Consider the following 23,307-nt stretch of genomic DNA (forward strand, 5'->3'; position numbering starts at 1 on the left):
CAGGCTCCTGCAGACCTGCCACTGCTCCTCGGGACTGCCTGAGGCGGGGTTACTAAGTGAAGACGGCACCTCCAGGCTTCTGGTCCCCTGTGTGCTGTGCTAATTATGCCCACCTTTGGTTAAGTGGATAGTAATTAGAAATATCATTATTGAAACCAGCTTTTAAACCTCTCTGTGAGGCTGACCTGCCTTAACACAACACATGGATACCGCTTTACCATTTCAGGGGCACTTCCGTCTGGCCCTCTGAACTGAGCCCCAGTATCTGGAGGCCCAGTGCCAGAAGAACTTGGGGTGTTCTGAATCCCTGATCTTGCTTTGCTTGGGGAGAGATAAACTTCATTTCCCTAACACATTTCTAAGGGGGCATTTCCGGTTAGTTTATTTCCAGGCAGACTATGTTTTATTGTGATGTGTTCATCCAGGGAGAAAACACGTCACTAAGCCGGCCCACAGGAGCTGGATGGTGGGAGCTTTAGGATTGGGGTGTAGGGGTTCTACAGCCCCTTGGGAAAACACCTGTGGGTTGGGACTCTGTGAACCCCAAGATATAATAATCAAAGTTCACATATTTATAATGTTTTTAAGGAGAGAAGGTCTGTAACCTCCATTTTATCATCAAAAAGTTTTATAACCCATAAAGGTCAAAGACGACTGCCCTGAACAGGCTGACACCTGAGACTCTGGAGGCCGGGAGGTAGCCATGAGTCCCCTTTGGGCAGGGAGTGGTCTGCCTCGCCCACCTTGTTCCGCCTGTGCCCCTCCCCCACGTGTTCTCCTGCCACCTCTCCAGAGGGTCTAGTTTCCCCTTCGGGTCCCCCCCTTCTACCTCCCTGACATAATATTTGTAGGCCATAAAGGGCACCACTAGCCACCTTCCGAGAGCAGGAGCGTGTGCCCACAGGATGCTGCGTCTCTTCTCCCCTCTCTACTCATCTTCTCTGATCCTGCTTTCCTATGTTGCCCCACCTCTTATCTTCCCCCAGAATTAAATTCTGAAGGAGAAAATATTGTTTATCTAGAAATCAGGTTTTGGTGTTTCACAGACACACCCACAGCGAGTGCCAGAGGACTGAGGCTGTGACAAGGCCATAGAATTCTCTCTCGCTATCTGGCGTCAGGCCCGAGGAGCCGCACGGCTGTCTGGTGGGAGTGGGTGGCCGCTGCCCTGACTCTGGCGGGTTGTTCTTCCTGTTTTGCAGATCATCCAGTCCCTCGATGGGGATTAACGGCGGACCACCTGTTTGTGTCACCCTCCCACCTCTCTGTCGAAAGAACTTCAGCACCGCTCCAATAATAATGATGAAACTGGTATTAACTGAATGGCACTTATGGATTTTTAACTCTAATTCACAGTAAACCAGCAAGCCATATGTTTAAAATCCAACCAAAAAAATCGTTGTTTTGCTGCATGTCTCATACGATTGTGAGAAGTCGTGAGATCCCTGTTTGTACAAAGAGGAATATAAGTATTACTTGCCTGAGGAACACAGAAGACGTCTTAATTTATCATTAAAGATATATGATAGTATTATTTATATAGATAGAATAAATATATATAAATATATATTTTTGGTGGTAATGAAAATGGCTCCGCAGAATGCCGACTCAGAATCTATGCAAGTTCAAGAGTTACCTGTGCCCCTGCCGGACCTGCAGAAGCCTGGAGAGTCAGAGGCCGAGAACCACGACGAGACCCTCAGCGAGGGCTCCATAGACCGAATCCCCACGCGCCTGTGGGTGATGCACGGGGCGGTGATGTTTGGCAGGGAGTTCTGTTATGCCATGGAGACAGCTCTGGTCACCCCCATCCTGCTGCAGATTGGTAAGTGCGGCAGCCAGTGGTAAGCCCAGTGCCAGCCAGTAAGCTTGGCCTTGGTCGTGTGGTATGAGGCAGGACAGTGTACTTGGACCCTGGGACACAGAAGTCCTTGTCCTCTCCCCCTTATACCCTCCTCTGATGACAGTTTTTTCCTGCTTTAAGCTGGGGTCAGAAAGGAACAATCCTTGGGAGTTTGACAGTAAATTGTGGTTTTGGCAAAGTGCTGGTTGAGGTCTGCAGCCAGATTGGCATAGTAAATACTGACTATTGGCGTGTCCCCTCCTCCCCCCACCCCGAGGCACCCAGCACGTGTGATGAACCACGAGTGAAGGACACAGCCACTAGCAGTGACAGTTGCTGGCCATGTCAGCCTGGGCAGGTTAGGGAGCCTCCCTGGCCCTCAGGTTCCCTGTCTGTAAAATGAGCATGTTCACAGCTCACGCTCAGAACGGCATCTGGCCATGCATGGGAAGCACCAATGTGGATTTCTTTGCCATCTTATCACCTGAGTTTATCGTGCACTTTAGATGGCCAGGTGGCAGGTTCAGAACTGAGAGACACGTGCAGGTAGACAGGACCAACTTAGCATGTGAGTGATGCTGGTGTCCCTTCCATGTTGATACTAGGGGATCCCCTAGACCCTGGAAGTTTTGTCAGAGTGTTTAATTTTCCCTGTGGTCTAAGAAGTCTTAAAGTCTTAAGTTTTCCAACCCCATGAGAGGGTAAAGGGGCAAATAATTTAAAAGCATCAGTTTTATTCTAGAATTCCACATTTTATGACTTAAAGTGTTTTTGAATCTACTTGATAGTTTTAAGGGTGTTTCTTGCCACAAACATAATAAAATTTTCCTTACTTAGCCCCTGTGCTGCAGAGTTGAGGTCCAAGATAAAAAGGTGGCATTTCCTTCCATTAGCAGTGGGGCAGCAGCCGGGAGCACAGGTGTCTCATCCTGGCACGATGGGAGCAGGTATCTGCAATTAATGCTGATGCTCAGTGTTATTTCAAAAATCACAGTCATGGCCACATCCACCCTGGGTGTTGGCCCTTAATACGTTAATAAAGAACCACACGTATGACCTTTCCGGTGTTTTGATGATTGTGTACTTTTACCTTCCTAATTCTAGGTATTTTAGTTTTCATCTTGAGAAACCTTGCTCTGAGAAGGCCTCACCAGGTGAAGCTAAAAGTCCTTTTCTGGGGGACTGGAGGGCTGTGGGGTACTACCAAGCATAGCTCACTCTCAGTTCTTTTGTCTTTGTGTCTGTCACGTGGGGGTGGGGACACTAGGGGTGGACAGGGCACCACGCCTATGCTGGTGTGGCTTGGCTCAGTGAGGGAGAAAGGGAAGAAAATGAGCTGACCGGCGAACGCCACTTTAAAAGTGCCATGAGAGGTTGAGACACAGACTGTCGGCAGCTGGGCTGGTGAGGGATGGAGAGCGGGGAGAGGGCACTTGGGCAGCATGTCCAGGGCCCCAAGGATGCCTGGTGCGTTCATAGAATGGAAAGACGTAGCAGGGGGGGAAGTTGGGTAGCAAGTAATTCTACCACACATTTGTTTTGTCTGTTGGATGTTTGAGGACTTGGCACCAGCCGTCATGGCAGCAGTTGTTGTGATGAAGCTGAGGTGGCTAGGGTGACAGACCGCCTGCTACCCTTCGTTCATACCGCCTCTTAGGCCAGGGGACAAAGGCACAGTTCAGAGACTCGCTGAGAAATGGATTGACAGGGTAAAGAGATGTCAGGATTTGCTACTCCTGAACTCTCTTAGTGGTGGGTTTTCAGGATCACAGCCTTACAAACCCACACGCCTACACAGTGCCTTGGAATTCTCATATATTATGTGTTGTCTTGATTCTATTTAACTCCTAGCACATTTCATTGTTTGGTTTTGAGTGTTTAATATGTAAGATTTGTATTGATTTTAGATAATTTAGGATAATAAATAAATGTGGTGTTGTCCCAGTAAACTCATTGTAAGTTGGAAATACCCTAAGTTGAAAATGCATAGTAAGCTCAACCTACTAGATGGTGTTGCCCAGGCTGGCCTGCCTTAAATGGGCTCAGAGCACTTAAATTGGCAAATAGGTTGGCAAATCTTAACACAAGGCCAATTTATGATTAAATGTTGAATAGCTCATGTACTTTATCACATATTGTAATGAAAGTGAGTAACAGAATGGTTGCATTGTACTTGAAGTACGGTTTCTACTGGGTACACATGGCTTCACACCATTGTAATGGTGAAGAATCTTAAGTTGGAACCGTCCTAAGTCAGGGGACTATCTGGAAATATATGCGATACATACTGTTTATCAAAAGTAGTTTTTCAAAGTTGTAGGTCTGTCTATTCCATATAAGCTTCTAGGGATAAAGCTGAACTTGGCAGAGTTGGCACAAACAGGTGGGCCTTGGCAGACAGCACAGCAGAGCACTCACTGACCCCATGCACTGCACAGCTTGTGTCTTCACCCCAGCAGCCTCCTGAAGGCCCCTCACATGAGCCACTGCCCCTCCCCTAGCCTGCCTTGCTCATCACACTGCTGCCTATTCTGGAACTGATGCAAGGGGGCCCTCACTGCCAATAGTCAGCACCTCTGCCACTTGGTGTGACACTTTTTCGGGGTGATTCATCCATTTTGCTGCATGAGCCAGTTCTTAATTCCTTTCATTTCATTTCATTTCTTTTCAGAAATGGGGTCTTGCTCTGTCACCCATGCTGTTGTGCAGTAGCATGACCATAGTTCATGGCAGCTTCAGCCGCCATCTTTTCAGTATATATGGGTCTCTAAGTATTTAATTGTATCATGCTTTTGTAAGTAATACTGTTTAGATTTCTGATTGTTCATCACTGTATAGAGCAGGCGTCCTCAAACTACAGCCCAAGGGCCGCATGCAGCCCACCTAGGACATTTATCCCGCCCACCGGGTGTTTTTGCTGCTGCTGCCTGTACTGCTTAGCAGCCGACTCGTCCTGGGGCCTGCAGTCCAGCCCTCCAACAGTCTGAGGGACAGTGAACCGGCCTCCTGTTTAAGAAGTTTGAGGACCCCTGGTCTAGAGTAATAGAAGTGACTTTTATGCATTGGCCTTGTATCATGCAGTCTTCTTCTTCTTCTTCTTCTTCTTCTTTTTTTTTTTTGGAGACAGAGCCTCAAACTATCCCCCTGGGTAGAGTGCTGTGGCATCACAGCTCACAGCAGCCTCTTACTCCTGGGCTCAAGTGAGTCTCCTGCCTTAGCCTCCCAAGTAGCTGGGACCACAGGCGCCCACCATAATACCTGACTTTTTTTTTTTTTTTTGCTTGCAGCTGTCATTGTTTTGGTGGGCCTGGGCTGGATTCAAACCTGCCACCGCAGATATATGTGGCTTGAGCCACAGGCGCCGAGCCCATGTGGTCTTTTTAAGCTCACTTAGTAGTGGTAGTGATTTTTAACGTCTGTGAGATCTGTAGTGATGTTTCCTCTTTTCTGATATTGATAATTGGTCTTGATCAGTCTGGTCAAAGGTTTGTCAATGTTATTGATCTTTTGAAAAGACTCAGCTTTTGATTCCATTGATTTTTCTCTATTGTCCATTTCCTGTTTTATTAATTTACACTCTTAAATATTTTTTATTTTGTTTACTTTGGTTTTAATTTCTTATTTTAGTTTCTTTTATTTGTTTTCTTATTCAGAAAGAGAGCTTTTCTGTCACCCAGACATTAGTGCAGTGATGTCTTCGAAGCTCAACTGTGACCTTGAACTCCTGGGTTTTTTTTTTGTTTTGTTTTGTTTTTTTGAGACAGAGTCTCACTTATTGAGCCTCAGTAGAGTGCAGTGGCGTCACAGCTCACAACAACCTCCAACTCCTTGGGCTTAGGCAATTCTCTTGCCTCAGCCTCCCAGGTAGCTAGGACTACAGGTGCCCGCCACAACGCCCGGCTATTTTTTTGTTGCAGTTTGGCTGGGGCTGAGTTTGAACCCACCAACCTCAGTATATGGGGTTGGCGCCCTACTCACTGAGCCACAGGCACTGCCCTGAACTCCTGGGTTTAAGTGATCCTCCTGCCTCAGCCTCCTGAGTAGCTGGGACTACTGGTATGTGCTAATTGTAATTGTTTTTGTAGAGACAGAGGTCTCACTATGTTGCCCAGGCTGGCCTTTAACTCCAGGCCTCAAGCCATCCTCCTGCTTCAGTGTTCTGGAGTGCTGGGACTGCAGGTATGAGCCACCATGCCCGTCCTGGCCTCTTTAGTTTCTTACGGTTGAGCTTACAGCATTATTGTTTATACTTTTCTTTCCTAATGAAGTAATTTCTAATAAATGATTTTGTTTCTAATAATAGATACTATTACACAGAGGGGCCAGAGCAGAGTATGAGCAGAACTCAAGAGCCCTCTGGGCTGCCTGCTATGATCAACAGCCTCAGATTGACATTGACTCCTGTGGCAGCTGTGCTCTGGCAGTGGTGGGGAGCACCAGTGCCAGGCCCAGTGCATCGAGGTCCTCTGCAGGCCCTGGCAGTCTGTAAGTGAGGGCAGGATCACCGAGCTGTTTAACAGATGTATAAATGTGGCTCAGCAGCACGGCAGTGCAGCTTCCAGCTGTTAATCTGGGGCACCAGCCATCGGAACCCGAGCAGCCAACAGCTCACGTAGCTCTTGATTCTCTGGAGAACCTCAAGTTCTCTGGCCCAGGCTTGGCGCCTGTGGCTTAAGTGGCTAAGGTGCCAGCCACATACACCTAAGGTGGTGGGTTCGAATCCAGCCCAGGCCGGCCAAACAACAACGATGGCTGCAACCAAAAAATAGCGGGGCATTGTGGCGGGCGCCTGTGGTCCCAGCTACTTGGGAGGCAGAGGTAGGAGACTCGCATGAGCCCAGGAGTCGGAGGTTGCTGTGAGCAGTGAAGCCATAGCACTCTACCCAGGGGGACAGCTTGAGGCTCTGTCTCAAAAAAGAAAAAAAAAGTTCTCTGGCCCAGGCACTATCTATCCCCCATTACTGATACTGGAGTGTTATGTTCTTTCTTTTGATACGGGATCCAACATTCTTAATCGTGACTTTCACCCCCTTGGTCTAAACATTCATTGTAGAAAAGTAGGTAGGTCCATTCCTGGTATAGAAGGCATTTGGGCCCAGCCTGTGGGATACCTAGGTTTGAGAAATTTTAAAATAATGATTCTAGTACTTATTTTATTTCTTGTATTCTATTTGTCACGTGAACTAGATTGTTTAGAAGAACCTGACCCCTGGGTAGTTATTCGCAGCTGTGCTGGGCTTTGTTCTCCTTTCACGGTAAAGTTTGAGTCTGGATTTTTATTTTTGGTGACTAGTGCTTTCCTACAGTCCTCAGCAAGATGCATGTGTGGTGAAAACAGACTTGGCAGGATATGCCCGTGTCTGTTCTTGGGGAATATGCAGTGTTTTCACCTCCCTGTGAAGGGAGGTCAAAGCTGGGCTCCTAGGAGAGCTCATCCCTTTCTCCTCTGACCCTGGGTGGGGATTTGGACTGTCCCTGCCAGCTGCTTGCCAACTGCCACACCCCTGTCCATCCCTGGCACACTGCGCTGTCACAGCTGGGATCTAGCAGGCCAGGCAGGAAAGGCCCTGTTCACCTTCTCCCTAGACAAGGTGGGACCCAGGTCCATGTCTCTTGATTCCAAGCAGCTACCTCTTTTTCTGAAGGATCCTCTGGGCTCAAAGCAAGGGCCACTCCTAGTGCTGGGGTGGCAGGTGTTGTGGAATTTCTGGCCTAGGAGGAAAGACCACCCTGGCATGTAAAGGAGGGGGTGGGTGTGCCGTAGAGACCCTGAGGGCCGCTCCTCCTTTCCTGCTCACACACTTAAGACCTGGGTGGCTGTGAAGGGAGGACAGTGCCCTCTCACTGCAGGCATTAGTCAGCACTGTCCCATGAGCAGCACAGCTCTGCTCCACCAGCAGAGTGGGCCCTATCAGCAGCTCTGGGACCCTCACTCACAAGGTGAAAGGTGAGTTGTTTAAGTATAAACTCTGCTTTCTTAAATCTATAGTGTTTCACGGTGTTCAGAGCTCAGCAGGTGCAGCAGGGCAGATAGGCTTCTATCTGCTCCTGTCCCCCAGGCTCCTCGTCCCCATCCCCACAAGCAGCTGACACCTTCACTTTGTCCTAACCTTTGGAGGTATCCAGCCCACTTACACACTAGGCAGGCAGTGTTGGGCCCTGTCACTGTCTCTCAAGACCCGGGGAGTGCACCTGGGTGGCCATCTACTGCAGGTAAGGAAGGTACTGGCCACTCTGTGGAGCTGCCCATCCACCTCCCTGAAAGAGCCAGGGGTGGTTCCCTGGCTGTTGTTTTTTTGTTTGTTTTTTGTTTTTTTTGAGACAGAGTCTCAAGCTTTCACCCTCGGTAGAGTGCTGTGGCATCACAGCTCACAGCAACCTCTAACTCTTGGGCTTAAGTGATTCTCTTGCCTTAGCCTCCCAAGTAGCTGGGACTACAGGCGCCCGCTACCACGCCCAGCTATTTTTTGGTTGTAGTTGTCATTGTTTGGCAGGCCCATGCTGGATTTGAACCTGCCAGCCACACACCACCAGGATGTGGCTGGTGCCCTAGCTGTTTGAGCTATAGGTGCCGAGCTTCCTAGCCCTTCTTGATGCAGAATCACTGCTTGTGGCGTCTTTGCTTGCTTGAGGTGCCACATCTCTTTTGTGCTAAATTTCTACCTCCTCTATTAGATTGTGAGCTTTTGGAGGAGATGTTTTAAAATACTGAACATCCTCAGGCCTAGGAAGTCACTCAAAGGACATCAGAGCAGCACCTGCAGCCTGCAGGGTGGTTTTTGTTATTAGTGCCGGTGGTTTCTGAAAAGACCCAGAGCTCTGCCCTGAAGAAGGGGGAGAGTGAGGATATGAAGTGACCTACCAGCCGCCAGTGAGGCCTGGGAGACCTTCGCCTGCTCTGTGGAGCCTGGGGCTGTCCCCGCCCTCCCCTTGTGGCCTGCCCAGGCCATCCTCGGCACCTGGGTTGCACGATTCCCTGCTGTCCGTGTTCTCATGGCTGTACAGGCAGGTGGTGAATCTGTGTTTCAGAGTTAGAATTGAATTGGCTTGTGTGGTTTCATCTGAAGGAATATTTGGGGGCAGATGGCTGCAAAGCCCTGGGGAGACCTTTCTGAAGAGCCAGCCCAGGGCTCTGAGTCCCACAGCTTTGCCGGAGTGCCCATCCTGGCTGTTCATTCCTGTGGGGGTGTTTTGCCAGTGAGTGGTCTTTTCCCTTGGGAAGGGAAAGTGTTGCTTTTTTTACAGTTTCCTCCTGTTCAGGAAGTACATTCAAGGGAAAACAGGGGGGGTGTAATTTGTCCCTGTCTGTTGACTCCTGAGGTAGGACTAGCCTAGTGTGAGATCCCAGCGTGCTCGGTGGAAACCCAGGCCAGTGCAGCCTCTGGGTACACACAAACACTGCCTGTGAAACGCCAGGCTTATTCTAATTCAGGAGGCTGGGTGTGATGACTAAGGCTTGTGCTCCCTTCACAGCTGTCCCCAGATGCTGTTACGCTTTCCTATGTCTTGGTGTGAACTGGGACTCTTAGGACACAGTTGGCTATGATGTGAAGTTTGTCTTTTCCTCTTGTGGGGAAGCTCACCTCACAGGAACACTGGGCATTTAAAATGTGTTAAGTGCCCATCACTTCTCTCTACTCCCTGGGTTGGGGGAGGTCCTGGCCATTGGAGGACAGGTGCTGGTGGGAGCAGGTATGCCAAGGTGACTAGGCCACAGCCTGGCACTGAGTCACCAGCAGGTCCCAAGCCCACAACTCTGTCCCCAGAGGAGCCTGGAGTGCTGCCTCTAAAGCTGCGAGTGGCCTAAGCCACAGTGTGCGCCTATAAGCGCAAGCTTTGGTGGGGACTGTATCCAAGTAAAAACACATCCATCAGTGCGTGTGAGTGTGTGGACGTGCAGTTAAGTAGGCGTCGTGCCGTGATCCGTGAGCACCTCCTGGACTGGGCCTGTGGGTGCTGAGCAGGTACCTCCTGTGCCCACTGCCTTCTTTGTCCAGGGTGTGTCCAACTGGCGCCTGTTAAAACTCTCTGGCCGCCTGACTTGTGTGATGTTGCATACAGCTCCCTTGCGTGGGAGGTTGGTGCCTGGACACATTTGGCACCTTTCTAGGAATTTCCTTTGTATGTAGTGAGAAGGGTCTGAAAGTGCCTGGTGGTCCAGGGGGCACCTGCAGATAGCACACTATAGTTTATTTTCCTGTTTTGAAAAATGAGACTCAGCAGCTCCCCCAGAAAGTCTGCTTTTGGCAGGCAGAATTCTGAAGGGGCACACCTGCCCTGATCACTTGGGTCCCATGCCCCACTTTGTCACAGCAGTTGAGACTCTCTTTGTCCTGCTTCACACGGGACAGTTTTTTCTTTGCCAGACTGACTCAGGGCTGGTAACTAATGTTGAAAAGCCTGGGCAGACTCTTAGTAGAAGGGTGCCTATGCCTGGATTGCCTGGGCACCCTCACCGCAGCCTGTAGCCAGCGTGTGGCTGCTCAACAACACCCCTCAGGCACAGCAGTGTGCACTGTGCAGCCCAAGTCTTTGGGGAGCGTGCCAGGCGTGGACACCCAGCGCCATGCCTGGCATTGGGGAGGGTGCTGGCTCCACCAGTGCCTAGTATCCACTGGTGCCTCCCCTGTGTTGGGTCAGTGGCTGGCGCCAGGGACACACCCTCTGCCTTCCAGGGGCTCCATCGTGCTAGGAGGCAGGCAGGACTGGACTGCAGGTGTGGAGCAGGAGGGGAAAGTGAGTGGCCACGACTGGCTGGCATTTGAGGACCTTGTGCCCAGTAACATAAACCAGTCACAGAAGGACAGACACTGCAGGATTCCATTCATACTAGGGCCCTGCAGGAGCCACATCACCCTCACTGAGAGGGACAGTAGAATGGTGGGGGGGTGGGGCAGAAGTCACTTTTAAGGTCTCAGAGTTTCATTTTGGGAAGTAGTTCAGGAAGTATGAGGTGGCAGTGGTGCCAGTGGCTGCACAGCAGTATGAGTGTGCTTGGTGCCGCCTAACTCTCTATGTAAATGATTGAAATGGTTAAGTTTTATGTAGTGTATATTTTATCACAATAAAATGAAAAAACATGAACACTCTAGAATTCAACTAAAAGTTGGATATCCTGCTGACTAGAGACTCAAGGAAAGCTTGGAGAGTGACCCAAGACCCAAGTGTGGAGATGCAGGCTAGTGTGGGGATACGTCACCTGTCTGGGAGTCTGCATATGAGCTCAGCTGAGCCAGGGCCCCAGGCCAGGCACCCACCACATGGTTAAAACCAGCTGCAGCTGGCAGTCATGCGCCAAAGGGAGAATCATGTACTGTCTGTCATCTCCTGTCATCTAGCACTCAAGGGCATTGGTACATTTCGGATAAAAATGTAGTTTCCAATTGTTTGAGAGTTACTATTGAAAACAGGCCTAATGAATTCTGTGCCCTGCACGCACTGGACTACTCTGTACTGGCTTGATGTTAATACTGAAATATGCTGATGTAAAGGAAATTAAAACAAATGAATATAACCCACTTACTGTAACAGTTCTACTGAATTATAAAACAGCTTTGTAGAAGCAGGGTGGGATTTTAGTTAAATGGGAGTCGGTACACTTTTCCAACTCCACTCACAGTAGCAGCATAACACTTGACACTGCTAGAGAGAGCCTGGGGGCCACAGGTGCTGCACCCAGTGTCTCCCCATAGACAGCAAGGAGACCCAGGCTGAAACTCGGGTTTCTTTTCTTGGCTGGGTGGCATACCCATTGCTTGTATTTGGGATGGGCGTGGTCAAAGGTTCCTGAATTTTGACTATAATAATCAAAGAACTTTTTGTGCCAGGATGTTTTGTTTGGATTGGGAAGTCTGTATTTCCTTGCATTTCAGATCATTGTACTTTTAAAACAATGAAATGTCAACCATAGTAATTTCCTCCAAGGAGCTATATGCATATTTATTATTCTTCCATCAAATACTTAACCTATCACTTACCCGTTTGGTGCTAGGCACTGCCCTCCCACCCCCCCTTAATGTAAGGGTACGTATGATTAGGCCACATTGTTGGCATTTGCTAGGAAAAGTCTGAGCTGTGTCTAAGCCCTTCCCCCTACCGTGTACCCTGCACTCTGCTCACTAAGGGGGAGATTATTGAGCCCCTCCCCCCTTCTCCTCTTCTTGAAGTTATGTTTTTTTTCTTTTGGGTCTGTAGTTGCTCATCTACTAAATTCAAATTAGTGGTGGAATGCTTGCTTTTCTATTCTTGTGATACTTTACTAAGAGATGGTCTCTAAAGCCATCCAGGTAAATACAAAAGATGAAAAGTTTCCGTCTTTTTCTTAATGACTGAATAGTATTCCATGGTGTCCATATGCCACACTTTATTAATCCATCATGGGTTGACGGGCACTTGGGTTGTTTCCACATCTTTGTGACTGTGAATTGGGGCACCAGGCCTTATTTCCAGTACTGGAGATGGAATAAGCAGCTAGGAGACCTGGACACATGACCAGAGCACTTACAGCTTGGCAGGGTTGGCAAAGTGCTGAGAAGAAAGGTGGGAAGCCAAATGTTGGTCCTGGGGACCACGTAGCTCCAGGTAGAGGCTGGGGGGTGGTTAAGGCCCGGCTGTCCATTCCATTCCAGCATGAAGGGTGCACAGTGTGGCTTTGGGGTGAAGGTAGTGCTTTCTGCCTTGTTTAGAGAAGAAAGATGAGGAAGGAGAGTTAAAATACAAGTTGTCACCTCCTCTTACACAAGGGAGCATGGGTTCAGTGGGAACAAAACACAGGGAGGGTTACTTGGTGTGGAAGGGCGGGAAGTCAGGGGACACTGCACCTCTGTTTTGGAAAAGGTGAGAAAGGAGCAGTGAGGCAGGTGCTGGGCGTGAAGTAGTGGGGAGAGGAATAGTGGGGAGTGTGGCATGTTAGGAAACGGGGACTAGTCTCAGCTGATAGAAGGGCACAGCTTGAACAGGGCAGTTGGAGAGGCAGGCGGGGATCAGGACACAGAAGGCTTTACCTGCCACTGCAAGGAGGTGATTTACTGAGAAAGCTGAGTGATTCTGCACTTTTCAGCATTGTGTGTGAGCGCTGATAAAGTAACAGTAGTTTAGAGTGAGCAACGTAACATGTCTTGGCAGTTTCCAAGCTTATTTGATCGTTGTAACTTTAACAATTTTAGAACACAAAGAAGATAGAGAAAATGTTGTCAATTATTCCTACAGAAAATGATTGCTTACCTCTATAATAAAAGCCACAAATAAGCTAAATGAATATTAACAGAACATTACAAATACATGTTGAAATGATAGGAGAAGGTGCCTGCTTACTCAGAGATGAGGTTTGAGGTTGTGGTGGCTCATGGGCAGTCCCACCCTCCCGGCCAGGCAAGCGCGGCCCAGTGATCCCTGTTTCTCTGGGGAAAGGTGCATCCTTTCTTAAAGGAATTAATCTGTAAATGTTGAATATCTCTCTTAAACACTCATCAAAAATAAAGTTAGAATCGTGGAAAGAATAAGGGTTTTCTTTCAGAGTAAATTTTAGAACAAATGCTATCTTAACCCTGCTCTTTAAAGCCATCAGTATAGAATGTGTCCATGAGCTAAATATTTTCCTGGATGATGGTAATTTTGTCTTTAAAAATACCTAAGGCTGGCTACCACAACTCACACCCTGGAGACCTATCTAGTACTCTGGGAGGCCAAGGCAGGCAGGAGTTCAAGACAAGCCTGAGCAAGAGTGGGACCCCCCTGTCTCTACTAAAAATAGAAAAACTGGCTAGGGATTATGTACCTGTAGTCCCAGCTACTCAGGAGGCTGAGGCAGAAGGATCTCTTGAATCCAGGAGTTTAAGGTTACTGTGAGCTATGACAACACAGCACTATACTGAGGGTGACAGAGTGAGACTAGATCGATGTAAGTTTTGATATAAGTTGTAGATAACATGTACACCTGTAATTATGTGAACAGATTGTCTTTGGATGCAGAATAGGTCTTTTGCACCACCCCACCTTAAGTGAAGTATGGGGATGTGTTGGGTATATTTTGTGGCTTAGGAACTATTTTGAGAATGCTACAGAAGAGACGCTGGGATATGCTGTTGGAAGTGCGGGTGACTGTCACATGAACTTGGCCTTTGCAGATAAAATGTATCATAAGATGGGAAATCTTGGGGAGATTGCAAATTTGGGAGTGGTCAGACTGGACAAGAGGGAAAGTCCAGGGTTACTTCCGTGGGATGCCTACCTGTAGATTAAATATGGCTTGGAAAAAGAACCAGCTCCTGACTTTTTTACAGCCGGAGTCAGAGGTAATGTTTCATAAATTTCAATCACATTTTAAAAAGTTTTACATCATTTTCAGCACACACACACGCTTAACGTTTCTTGTCATTGAGAAGATGTCTATGAGAACTGCTGCTTGTATTTTGATAGATTTTCAACCCAGCAGCAGTTGGGGATGTGGGGGGAGGTTGCCAGGCTGCTCCTCTGTGTGTGCAGCCTGAGCCCTGGCACCACCCAGTCTCTGCCAAACCTGACCTCGTCTGGCCACCTGTGGCTCTGTTTCCCTCACATCACTGACCAGTTCTTAAAAACAGAGTCACTTAACGCCTATGATCCTAGCACTCTGGGAGGCTGGGGGTTGGGAGGTGGATTGCCTGAGCTCAGGAGTTGGAAACCAGCCTGAATAAGAGGGAGACCCCATCTCTACTAAAAATAGAAAAAACTAGCCAAGCACCCAAGTGGTGGGTGCCTGTAGTCCCAGCTACACAGGAAGCTGAGGCAAGAGGATCGCCTGAGCCTGAGTGTTTGAGGTGATGATGTCATGGCACTCTATCCAATGCAGTGAGCGAGATTCTGTCTCAAAAAAACAAAATCGTCCCTTGGATTCATCGTGGGGCTCTCAGGAGGCTTTGGTCCCCTGTATTCCCTCTCTCCTCACCGGAAGTGCAGTCTGTGTAGACAGCCTCTGCCTTCTGGGTTTGAAGTGCTTCTGGCTATTGCCTGGAGCTTATGCCCAGGTCTCCCGGGCTCTCTCTCATCCTCATAATTCCACCTTTGTACAGGGGCTTTTCAGCAGAGTTGGTGCTGTCTGCTGTTGGTTTCACAGCACTTGGTTCTAAGCAATGCTACTCTGGGTCAAGGGGTTTCACCAGGATGACATTGAATGAGTTCAGCTGGGACTTCTGCGGGTCCTTTGAGCACAGAGTTGAGTGTTGGGCTCCTGTACCCCAATCTGTCCTGGGAGATGAGGCAGCAGCCACAGGCCTGGAGCTAAAGAATCAATTTCATTTTACAAAGTGCATGTTGAGAACGGGCAGGGTGGCAGGCACCCTGACCTCAGTGCACACCGGCCAGTATTGTGGCCACCAAGCAGCACAAGCATTCCAGGCCAGGGAGCAAAACCCCACGGTGATGGGTGATGTGCTCCAGGGAGGTCACATCACTTCTGAGCCCCGCTGCTGGGAGGGGCAGAGATGAGCCTGGGGAGGGGCAGAGCTGAGTCTATAGCTTGTTACCCCCTGGTCTGGTTCCAAGAAAACTTCTGCGACAGTGCCCTCTCCATTGCTGCTTGGAGGAGAACATTCCAGACAGGCTGTCTGTCTGCATGAGGACCTGGGCCACGTGCAAAGGTGGTCCCCTTCCTTGCCTGGAAGCCCCTCCTTCCGTGTCCCTCCCTCCATCATTGACTCTTGCCTGGTGGCTTATACCACCACAATCCCCACACCTGCTGCCCAGCAGAGCAGGGTGGAGACTCCTCCCTGCCCAGTCATGTGGGAAGCCCCCTCTTCAAGGTTCCATTGATCTCTCCATTTTCCCGGTCCCAGCGTAACGGCCGCCTCACTTAGAAGGATAGCTTGTCACACACTAGCGTTATTGTGGCAAGTGCCCTGCGCATCACACTCCAGGGCTTCACACTGCCTCAAGAAGGCTCAGGTGCGGCACCTCCCTCCCTGTCCCAGACGGAGAGGACACCCATGGTGCCTCCTGTTGCAGTGCTCGCCTGTTGATGTCCTCAGAAGATGTCAGTGTAGCAATTCCTGAGGCCGGAGGAGACTTTCTGGCAGCTGATTTCACAGGAGGCCAGTGTTTTCTCCCACCATGGTTCACAGCCCAGCTCATCCTCTACCTAGTACCAGAGCCACTGCCTCAGTGTCCCTTTACCCTCCAACCATTGGTCCATCATGCAAGGATTGTCCTGTGGCTTTGCAGGGCCTGCCCAGGACACCTGTGGGTCTTTACTGGGACGTTCTCTGGGGACAGAAATGGCTCCCTCTGAGCATTCTGAGGGGCTTCTGATCGATGGAAGGGGTGCTTTGGGCATGGCCCTCAGTCCTGGAGTTGTTGTTTGTGGAGCACATGAACCTTGGGGAGCCCCCAGCCTGGCAGCTGGAGGTGCCTGGGTCTTGGACTGAGGATGCAGAGACTGAGGCCCACACTTCATCCTGCTTCAGAGAGCAGGCTCCACTGCTGTGTGTGGACGATAGTCTCACAGAGGCTTTGACACACTGTTTATTACTGTGAGCAAACGGACTCTCAGAGTACTTTCTTAGAATCATGTAACTGAGCCATTGAACTATCCTTGCAGTGCTCTGAACTGGCTTCCTGTGGAAATCCTTGCAGCCTGAGCAGGGCAGGAAAGGTCCTGGTGTCCGGGAGTGTCAGGTGCCAGGTGCAATCGGTGCTTTCTTAATCTTCAGAACATCTGTCTTTATCAGTGTGTCCCCTTACATGATGACAGGGTGTTCAAGGCCCAGTCTGCTCCCACAGTCCCATACCCAGTAGGGGATGGGTGCCCATGGTGGCCTCTGATGCTCTCAGGGCCCTGGCTATGAGGGAGGCCCTGCCTCGTCTCCTTGGCCTGGAAGCTGCTATGACACTTGGCAAATCTGTTGTCAGACCCATCTACCTGCTGGAGAGGCTAGTGTGGTCTCTGCCACAGAGGATGTCGTCTGGTGGGAGCCATCCTGATGGTGATGTTTTTCACTCACTGAGGGTTTGTGGAGAACCTTCTGTGATGCTCAGATAGTAAGAAAGCAAACAAATGAGCAGAATAAGTTGAGATGGTGCTTGGCGCTAGGGAGGGGTACTGCCCAGGGGGCTGGTGGGGCTTCCACTTAGAGGCCTCTGTGGCTAGGTCCTGAGCTGGATGTGAGCCCGGCAGCTTCTAGGAACAGAAGGCAGGGTGGGGTGGCCAGGGCAGATGAGGTCCCTGTGGGCTGGCCCAGCCTGCAGGATGGGGCCTTGCAGGCAGTGGGCAGGAGTTTGGACTTTATCCCAGGGCTGGAAGTCATGATGGGTGTCAGTAGTGCAGCGTCACCCTCTCCTTTAGGTTTTTAAGTGATCACTCTGGCTGTGAGGGTGGTTGTGGAGGGACAAGGGAGGAAGCAGGGGACAATTCGAACTCTGTTGTGTGTACACAAAATGACTCTTACAAGTGCAGCTCTTTTCAGGGCATTAAGAAGTCAGTGACTCAGGTAAAGGACAGACACAGCAGTGTGTGCAAAGGCCCTGTGGGCAGCAGGAGCTGATGAGGACAAATACTGCATGGGGACATGTGACCAGGAGGTCAAGAACACCTGGCCCCTTCTCCCCTTGGGGTTCTGCTGGCATAGGTGCTAGAGTGTTTTCTCTTGAGTTAGGGAACCCCAGAGGAGACCTAGGTATGGAGCAGCAGATGAAGAGACGTCCAGGTTGTGGATACGTTGAATTTGAAAAACTTTACTTCCTCTTCTCCAAAGCCTGGGCTGTTAGCTTCGACACTGATGAACCTGTGAGGGGCAGGTGAGGCTGTGGCCAACTTTGGCCTTGAGGTCAGGCCCAGGCGGCAGGCTGTGCACTGGGTTTTGTGCTCATTAGGGAATCCTAAGCCAAACACGTATAGTTGCTTGTGCAGCTTCAGTAACATCACTGGGTTGTTACAAAGAAGTTTGCTTATTACAGCATCTGTATTTAAGAGTCAGGGCCACGGGCAGCCAAAGTCCTCATCCGAAGCAGGGCCGGTGAGGACATTCCTGCGAAGTAGCCAGTGAAAAGGGCCCCACAAGTGGGGCAGCAGACAGCACTGTCGGGCCATCACAGAAGCAAGAGGAGCTTCCTGCCTGCACTCTGCAAGGATCTGAGCCAGCATGTCTAGTGCTACTGAGGCTGTTCCCTGTCGGAGAACAGGAGCAGCAGCCCTGCGCAGAGGTGCAGGGCTGGCAGGGGCCAAGCCCAGCCTCAGGACTAGCCCAGAAAGACCCTTTTGCATATACCGTAAGCAAGTTAGCTGAGCAGTCAGTATGCTCGAATGCTGACTTTTGAACTCCTTGCCCTCCATCTAGAATTCCCCGTCCCCTCTGTGGCCACTCTCACCACAGTCCACACTCGAGCACGGAAGGAGTCCCTGAGCCCAGCCTTGGGGCCGTGCCCTGTACTGCTGCCAGCTGTCCCCAGTAGTGGCAGCCTGTGTGGGCATGTTGGAGGCTGGGAAGCCCAGAGAGGAGGCTTCCTACTGAACCACACAGGGCTCCAGATCTGTCCCTGGGCTGCTGGGAAAGGGCTGGGGCCTACAGGCTAGGGTGGAGAAGGGCCTGGTGGCAGTCTTGTCCGTTCACTTCGACCATCAGGACCTGTTTGAAGTGTAGCCCCAGAGAAAACACTGAACTTACCTCCTTCATCTCCCTCCTGCCCACCTTCCTGTGTCTTTGCTGATTCTCAAATGTTCCTTGCAGCTGCCGTACGCTACCCCCATGCAGAGCCCCACTGCCAGGGAGTCCCAGAATCAGGGGCCCTCACTAGGAAGAGGTGGCCCAGCCATGGGCATCTGACCCCCGGGTGTCTGGGCAGCACCCACTCTGCTCTTGGCTGCGACCTCACACAGCCACTTAGTCCACTCTTAACTTGTCAGAGGTCACTCAAGTATGGTAAGCGTTTCTCAGGCAGGACTCATGCTCATGTGTTCAGTGTTATGACATTTTTGTGTAAGAATACAAATGTATCTCGATGTGGAAGCTTTGTCTATTGAAAGAAAGCCTGTAAGTCCCTATTCCCACTCCAGAGCTTTTGTTCAACATTTATAGGCAGCTTTCCCATTCGCCCCTGCCCCCCAGCCAGTTTATCACACACAGCGATGTGAACAGAAGCCACCGCACGTGACCCGAGCGGCGCAGTGACCTCATACAGCCTGCGGCAGTGACACAGTGTTTCCTGTGAACAGGGAGCTTTCCTGGTCCCACCATTGTTGTTCAGCTTTTGCCTGGGAAAAAAACAAACCTTACTTACTGGGGCCAGCCTTGTGTTGGAGACTTGCTGGGAAATGCCCTGTCCACGGCGCCCCCATGGCAGCCCTGGCTGCGGGGGTGGGGGTTGGGGAGATGGGTTCTCACTGCCCCAGGCATCTGCAGTACCCACCATAGCCCTCAGGCTGCCTGGGGCAGGGTAAGAGACAGCGATTTTTCCTACCACCTGCTTGGACAAGGGAACTGTCCCCTCGCTGCTCAGGGCTCTGCCTGTGGCCCGGTTCTGGCATGGCTGTTGTCCCATGATTGTAACTTATTAGGTCAGAAGCAAGTGCCTCCATCAGAGGCCTCCATTTCCTGCTGGACCTGACCTTTCTACTAGATTTTACTTTTAGGCAGATCAGGGAGGCAACAAATGAGATGCAAAGCCCCACTAGTCCTATTTACCCTCTTGGGTTTGTCCCTTCCCCTTGGCCTGACCAGCTGGTGGTCTCTGCAGCCTCCACTGAGCCCCTACACAGCCCTAATAGCCCCTGTCCTGCTCCCTGGCCATGTAACTTGTGGCTGTCATTGGGGCATGGAGGTCTCGGACCAGGCGTGTGTCTTCCAGAGTTGCCGAGCAGGGAAGGGCTCACAGAGCAGCCAGGTGAGCCCTGGCACACGGGGTCTGCTGGTCAAGGGCATGGCCTCTGGAGCCAGGCTCCTCTGTGGCCAGTGCCTCAGTTTCCTGTCACTGCCTGCTAGGGCTGCTGGGAGGACATCTCAGTGCAGTAGGGCGCCCACTTGCCCTGGTTCACCCTGAGCTTACACAACAGTATTTGGGGGCATCCAGACAGGGGTACCACACGTGATTCTCACAGCAGCTACAGGAAATGGGAACTGCAGCATGAGTGATGCCCTCCTGCTGTGGGCTCTGGGCTGCCAGGTGCCCTCCATGAATTGTCTTGGGATGCACAAGTCCTGATAGCTTTGGATTGTGTAAGGAGAGGAGAGAGATGGACAAAGGGTCCCTGAGGTTCTTGGATGTGGCCAGCATCTCGCCAAGGCCCACACAGGAGGTTCTACCCTCCTCCTACTCTAAACTTCAAAGCTGAAATTACAGTATCTGGCCACAAGGTACTGTTTGAGGTCTCTAAACATCCCAGTCTATGGCAGCTGTGTGCTTTGAGGGGCCGTCTGGGTCTCAGGGTAGGCCCAGGGTTGAATTAATGGGGGTGAGAGAGGAGGTTGGGAGGCCTGACCCAGGGCTGGGGGCAACATGGGAGGAGAGACAAGTGGCTGTGGGAGCCTGAGCTGAGGTTGGGGAGGCCTGTGGGTATAGGAGCCTGCAGCAGCACCTGCCCCTCAGGTGAGCAGGGCACTGGGTATGCAGCAGCACCTGCCCCTCAGGTGAGCAGGGCACTGGGTATGCAGCAGCACCTGCCCCTCAGGTGAGCAGGGCACTGGGTATGCAGCAGAGCAGTGCGGAAGGGTGGAGGGTGGTGGTGTGTGAACAGCGCAGACACCCCCATCCAGTGGCATCTTCACTCAGTACTCAGTTAGGGTGTCTGCCTCACACCAGGCATGACACTGGGGGCCAGTGATTGTGCCAGTACTCTCTGCCCTTGAGGGACCCAGGGCCAAGCCCATAGGTAAGGACAAACTGTGTGTGCCATGGGTAGCACTGGTGACCTAAGGGGCAGTTTCAGGGACAAGCTGCAGGTGGGAGCTGTTTGTAGGGGCCCAGGGGAGCTGCCCGGACTGTGATTGGGCAAAGACGCCTCCTGCTTAGGGACAGCACGGGGTTCTCACGTGGGCTGGAGCCCTGGAGGGGGTGATGAGGCAGAAGTAGACAGGTGTCCTCCACAGGACCACTGAGGGCCCTCTCTTGTTTTCACTCGCTGCTGGTTTTCATGAAGGAGTGGTGGAATGCCTCAGTTCATTTCTGCAGCCAGCCCCTCAGCGCGGCAGGCTAGTGTAGCTGTCTGCCTGTGGGGACGCACGGGCCTTGAACTGAGCTCACTAGGAAAAAGCCACTTGGGTGGGCAGGCCTTTCCAACCCACGCAGAGGCCTGTGTGTGACTAAGAATGCTGCATTTGAACTTCAGGACTCTGGTGTGTGGGGCAGAGTGCGCTAAGCCGTGGTCTCATCCGCATTGTCAATGAAGCACACACCTGCCAGCGTGTGCCATAGCCCCCAGGGACATAAACTCAGCTTCCTGAGAGAAGCAGGACAGAACAAGGCTGTCCCCTCTGTTGGCTGGCATATGTGGTGTGGCCGAGGTGCTGGGCCAGCTGGCCTCTCCAGATGCCCTCTGTATCTGTGGCACACAGTGCTCTCGTGGGGTCATTCCAGGCCCCTGCTCACCCCATGGTTTCTTTCTGGGTGGCATGTGCCCTTATTTTCAAAGGCGCTTCAACAGTGAGTGTGGCGGGTCTGAGTTGGAGCAGAGGCAGTGCCTGGGGCAGTCGTCTTATCTGCAGCCTGTCCCCAGACTCCAGCTTGCCCTCCACCATCCCCACCACTCGGCCTTCACCACCTGCTCCCCAAATGCAGCTTCCAGCCTGAGGCTCAGCTAGCAACAAGGACAGCAGGGACTTCAGGGCTGGAGCCCCCAGCTGGGCTCCTGCCTTCAGACCCCAGCTGAGACACACAAGGTGCCAAGAACAGAGATAGGCAGGCCTGGCTTTAGGCTGCTGGGTTGTCACTCCCTGCCATGTGAGTGGACTCCTGAGCCTCAATTGCTCACCAGAGGAATGAGAGTAATGTCACTGGCCTCGCTGGTCAGTCTCTGAGGATAAAATGAGACGTGTTCGTGCTCCATGAGTTGCATCACTGTCCTCGGGGGCCCGTGGGTGCCATTGCCTGTGCCAGCGAGCTGCCATCTCCCCTCTGGACTGCTCACCCTCTCCTGCACCCTCTGCCCTCACGCAGGGTGAGACTGAGCTGGCGGCTGCTGCATGGCACTCTGGAGGTCTATCAGGGCACAGGGCATGCATGGCCCCTTTCTTCAGAGCTTCCAAGATGGCAAAACCAGACAGGAAGCAGCCAATTACAACAACATCTTGTACAAGAAAGCTAGTGCCACCTGCCTCCACAACTGTCATGGGGACCAGGAGAAATACTGACTCCCAGGCCCTATAAGAGTGTGGCCAAGACGCTGGTGCAGAGTGCCCCTCCTGCAGCGAGGAGGTGTAGATTCTGGGCAGAATGGAGGACAACTGCCAGAGCGACAAGGAAGCGGAGTCTGGAAGGAGGTGGGCAGCTGGGAGGTGGCACCGGCAGGGGCCTCCCTCCCCACGGCCCTTACCTGGAAGATTGGCGTTGGAGCTTCAGTCATGCAGGGTGGCTGGAGCTTAGACAGATCCCTGTCCTCTTATGTTTTTTAAAGAGCATTACAGAGGAATTAGGGTGGGGGGTGGTTTCAAACACTATGTGCAAACTCTGCTCACATCTCCCGATTACTTATATATGTATTCATGGGACAGATTTCCAGCAGCTGGGCAAACCTAAAAAGAATTGAACGGAGATTTCTGCTCTCTCAGAGTTTTTGTTTTAGTCCAGCCAAGTTAATTATTATTAAACAAAAATGGCAACATTCTTCAGGGGACTATGAAAGAAAGTGGAATCCCATCCAGTGAACACGTCATTGGAATGGACGTGAATGACTTAGTGAACGACTAACGTGAACACGTCATTCACTAAGTGCAGTGTGCAGCTCAATATCATTAGACTTTTTTAGAAAGGAAAGAAAAGGTGAGTCTTACTTAAGAGAAGATACCCACAATGGAGATTGACCACCCAAGACAGTGACTCAACGCTGGAATTACCAGACGCACATACACAGCCAGGCCCACAGACGGAAGGAAAACGTGCTCCTGCTGAAAAGTGGGAAGGCCCAGCAGAGAAATGGAAGCTAAAGAAAGAGCCACATGGGAATCTAGATCTGAGAAATATAGTGTCTGAGATAAAAAATTAACCAGGTGGGGTTCAGAGCAGATTGGAGACAACGGTAATATCCGTGGACTTAGGGATTCATTGTTAGAACTCTCTAACGTGAAAAAGACCTGAGAGCAGGGACGTGGGGCATTGACCAGTCTGCCGTGTAGCTCGAGTCCTGGGTGACGGGGCGTGGGGGGGCTGGGAGGGCACGGGTCTGCTGTGTGGCTGGAGTCCTGGGCAACGGGGCGTGGGGGGGCTGGGAGGACACGGGTCTGCTGTGTGGCTGGAGTCCCGGGAGAGGGGGGCATGGGTCTGCTGTGTGGCTGGAGTCCTGGGAG

The 23,307-nt window shown here is 51.2% G+C and overlaps 1 protein-coding gene across 3 annotated transcripts in view; it reads left to right on the plus strand.

The window, feature by feature from the left end:
* SLC45A4 (solute carrier family 45 member 4) overlaps positions 1–23,307 on the plus strand; it is a 67,380-nt gene that overhangs the window by 23,459 nt on the left and 20,614 nt on the right. For all 3 annotated transcript variants that reach the window (XM_023514964.1, XM_023514963.1, XM_023514965.1), the window contains exon 3: positions 1,203–1,825. In XM_023514964.1, coding sequence (XP_023370732.1) covers positions 1,582–1,825 — 244 coding nt within the window. In that variant the 5' untranslated portion in view covers positions 1,203–1,581. The remainder of the gene's footprint in view (positions 1–1,202; positions 1,826–23,307) is intronic.

The sequence above is a fragment of the Otolemur garnettii genome, unplaced genomic scaffold (genome assembly GCF_000181295.1).
Source record: "Otolemur garnettii isolate 467f Iridium unplaced genomic scaffold, OtoGar3 scaffold00062, whole genome shotgun sequence".
NCBI lineage: Eukaryota > Metazoa > Chordata > Mammalia > Primates > Galagidae > Otolemur > Otolemur garnettii.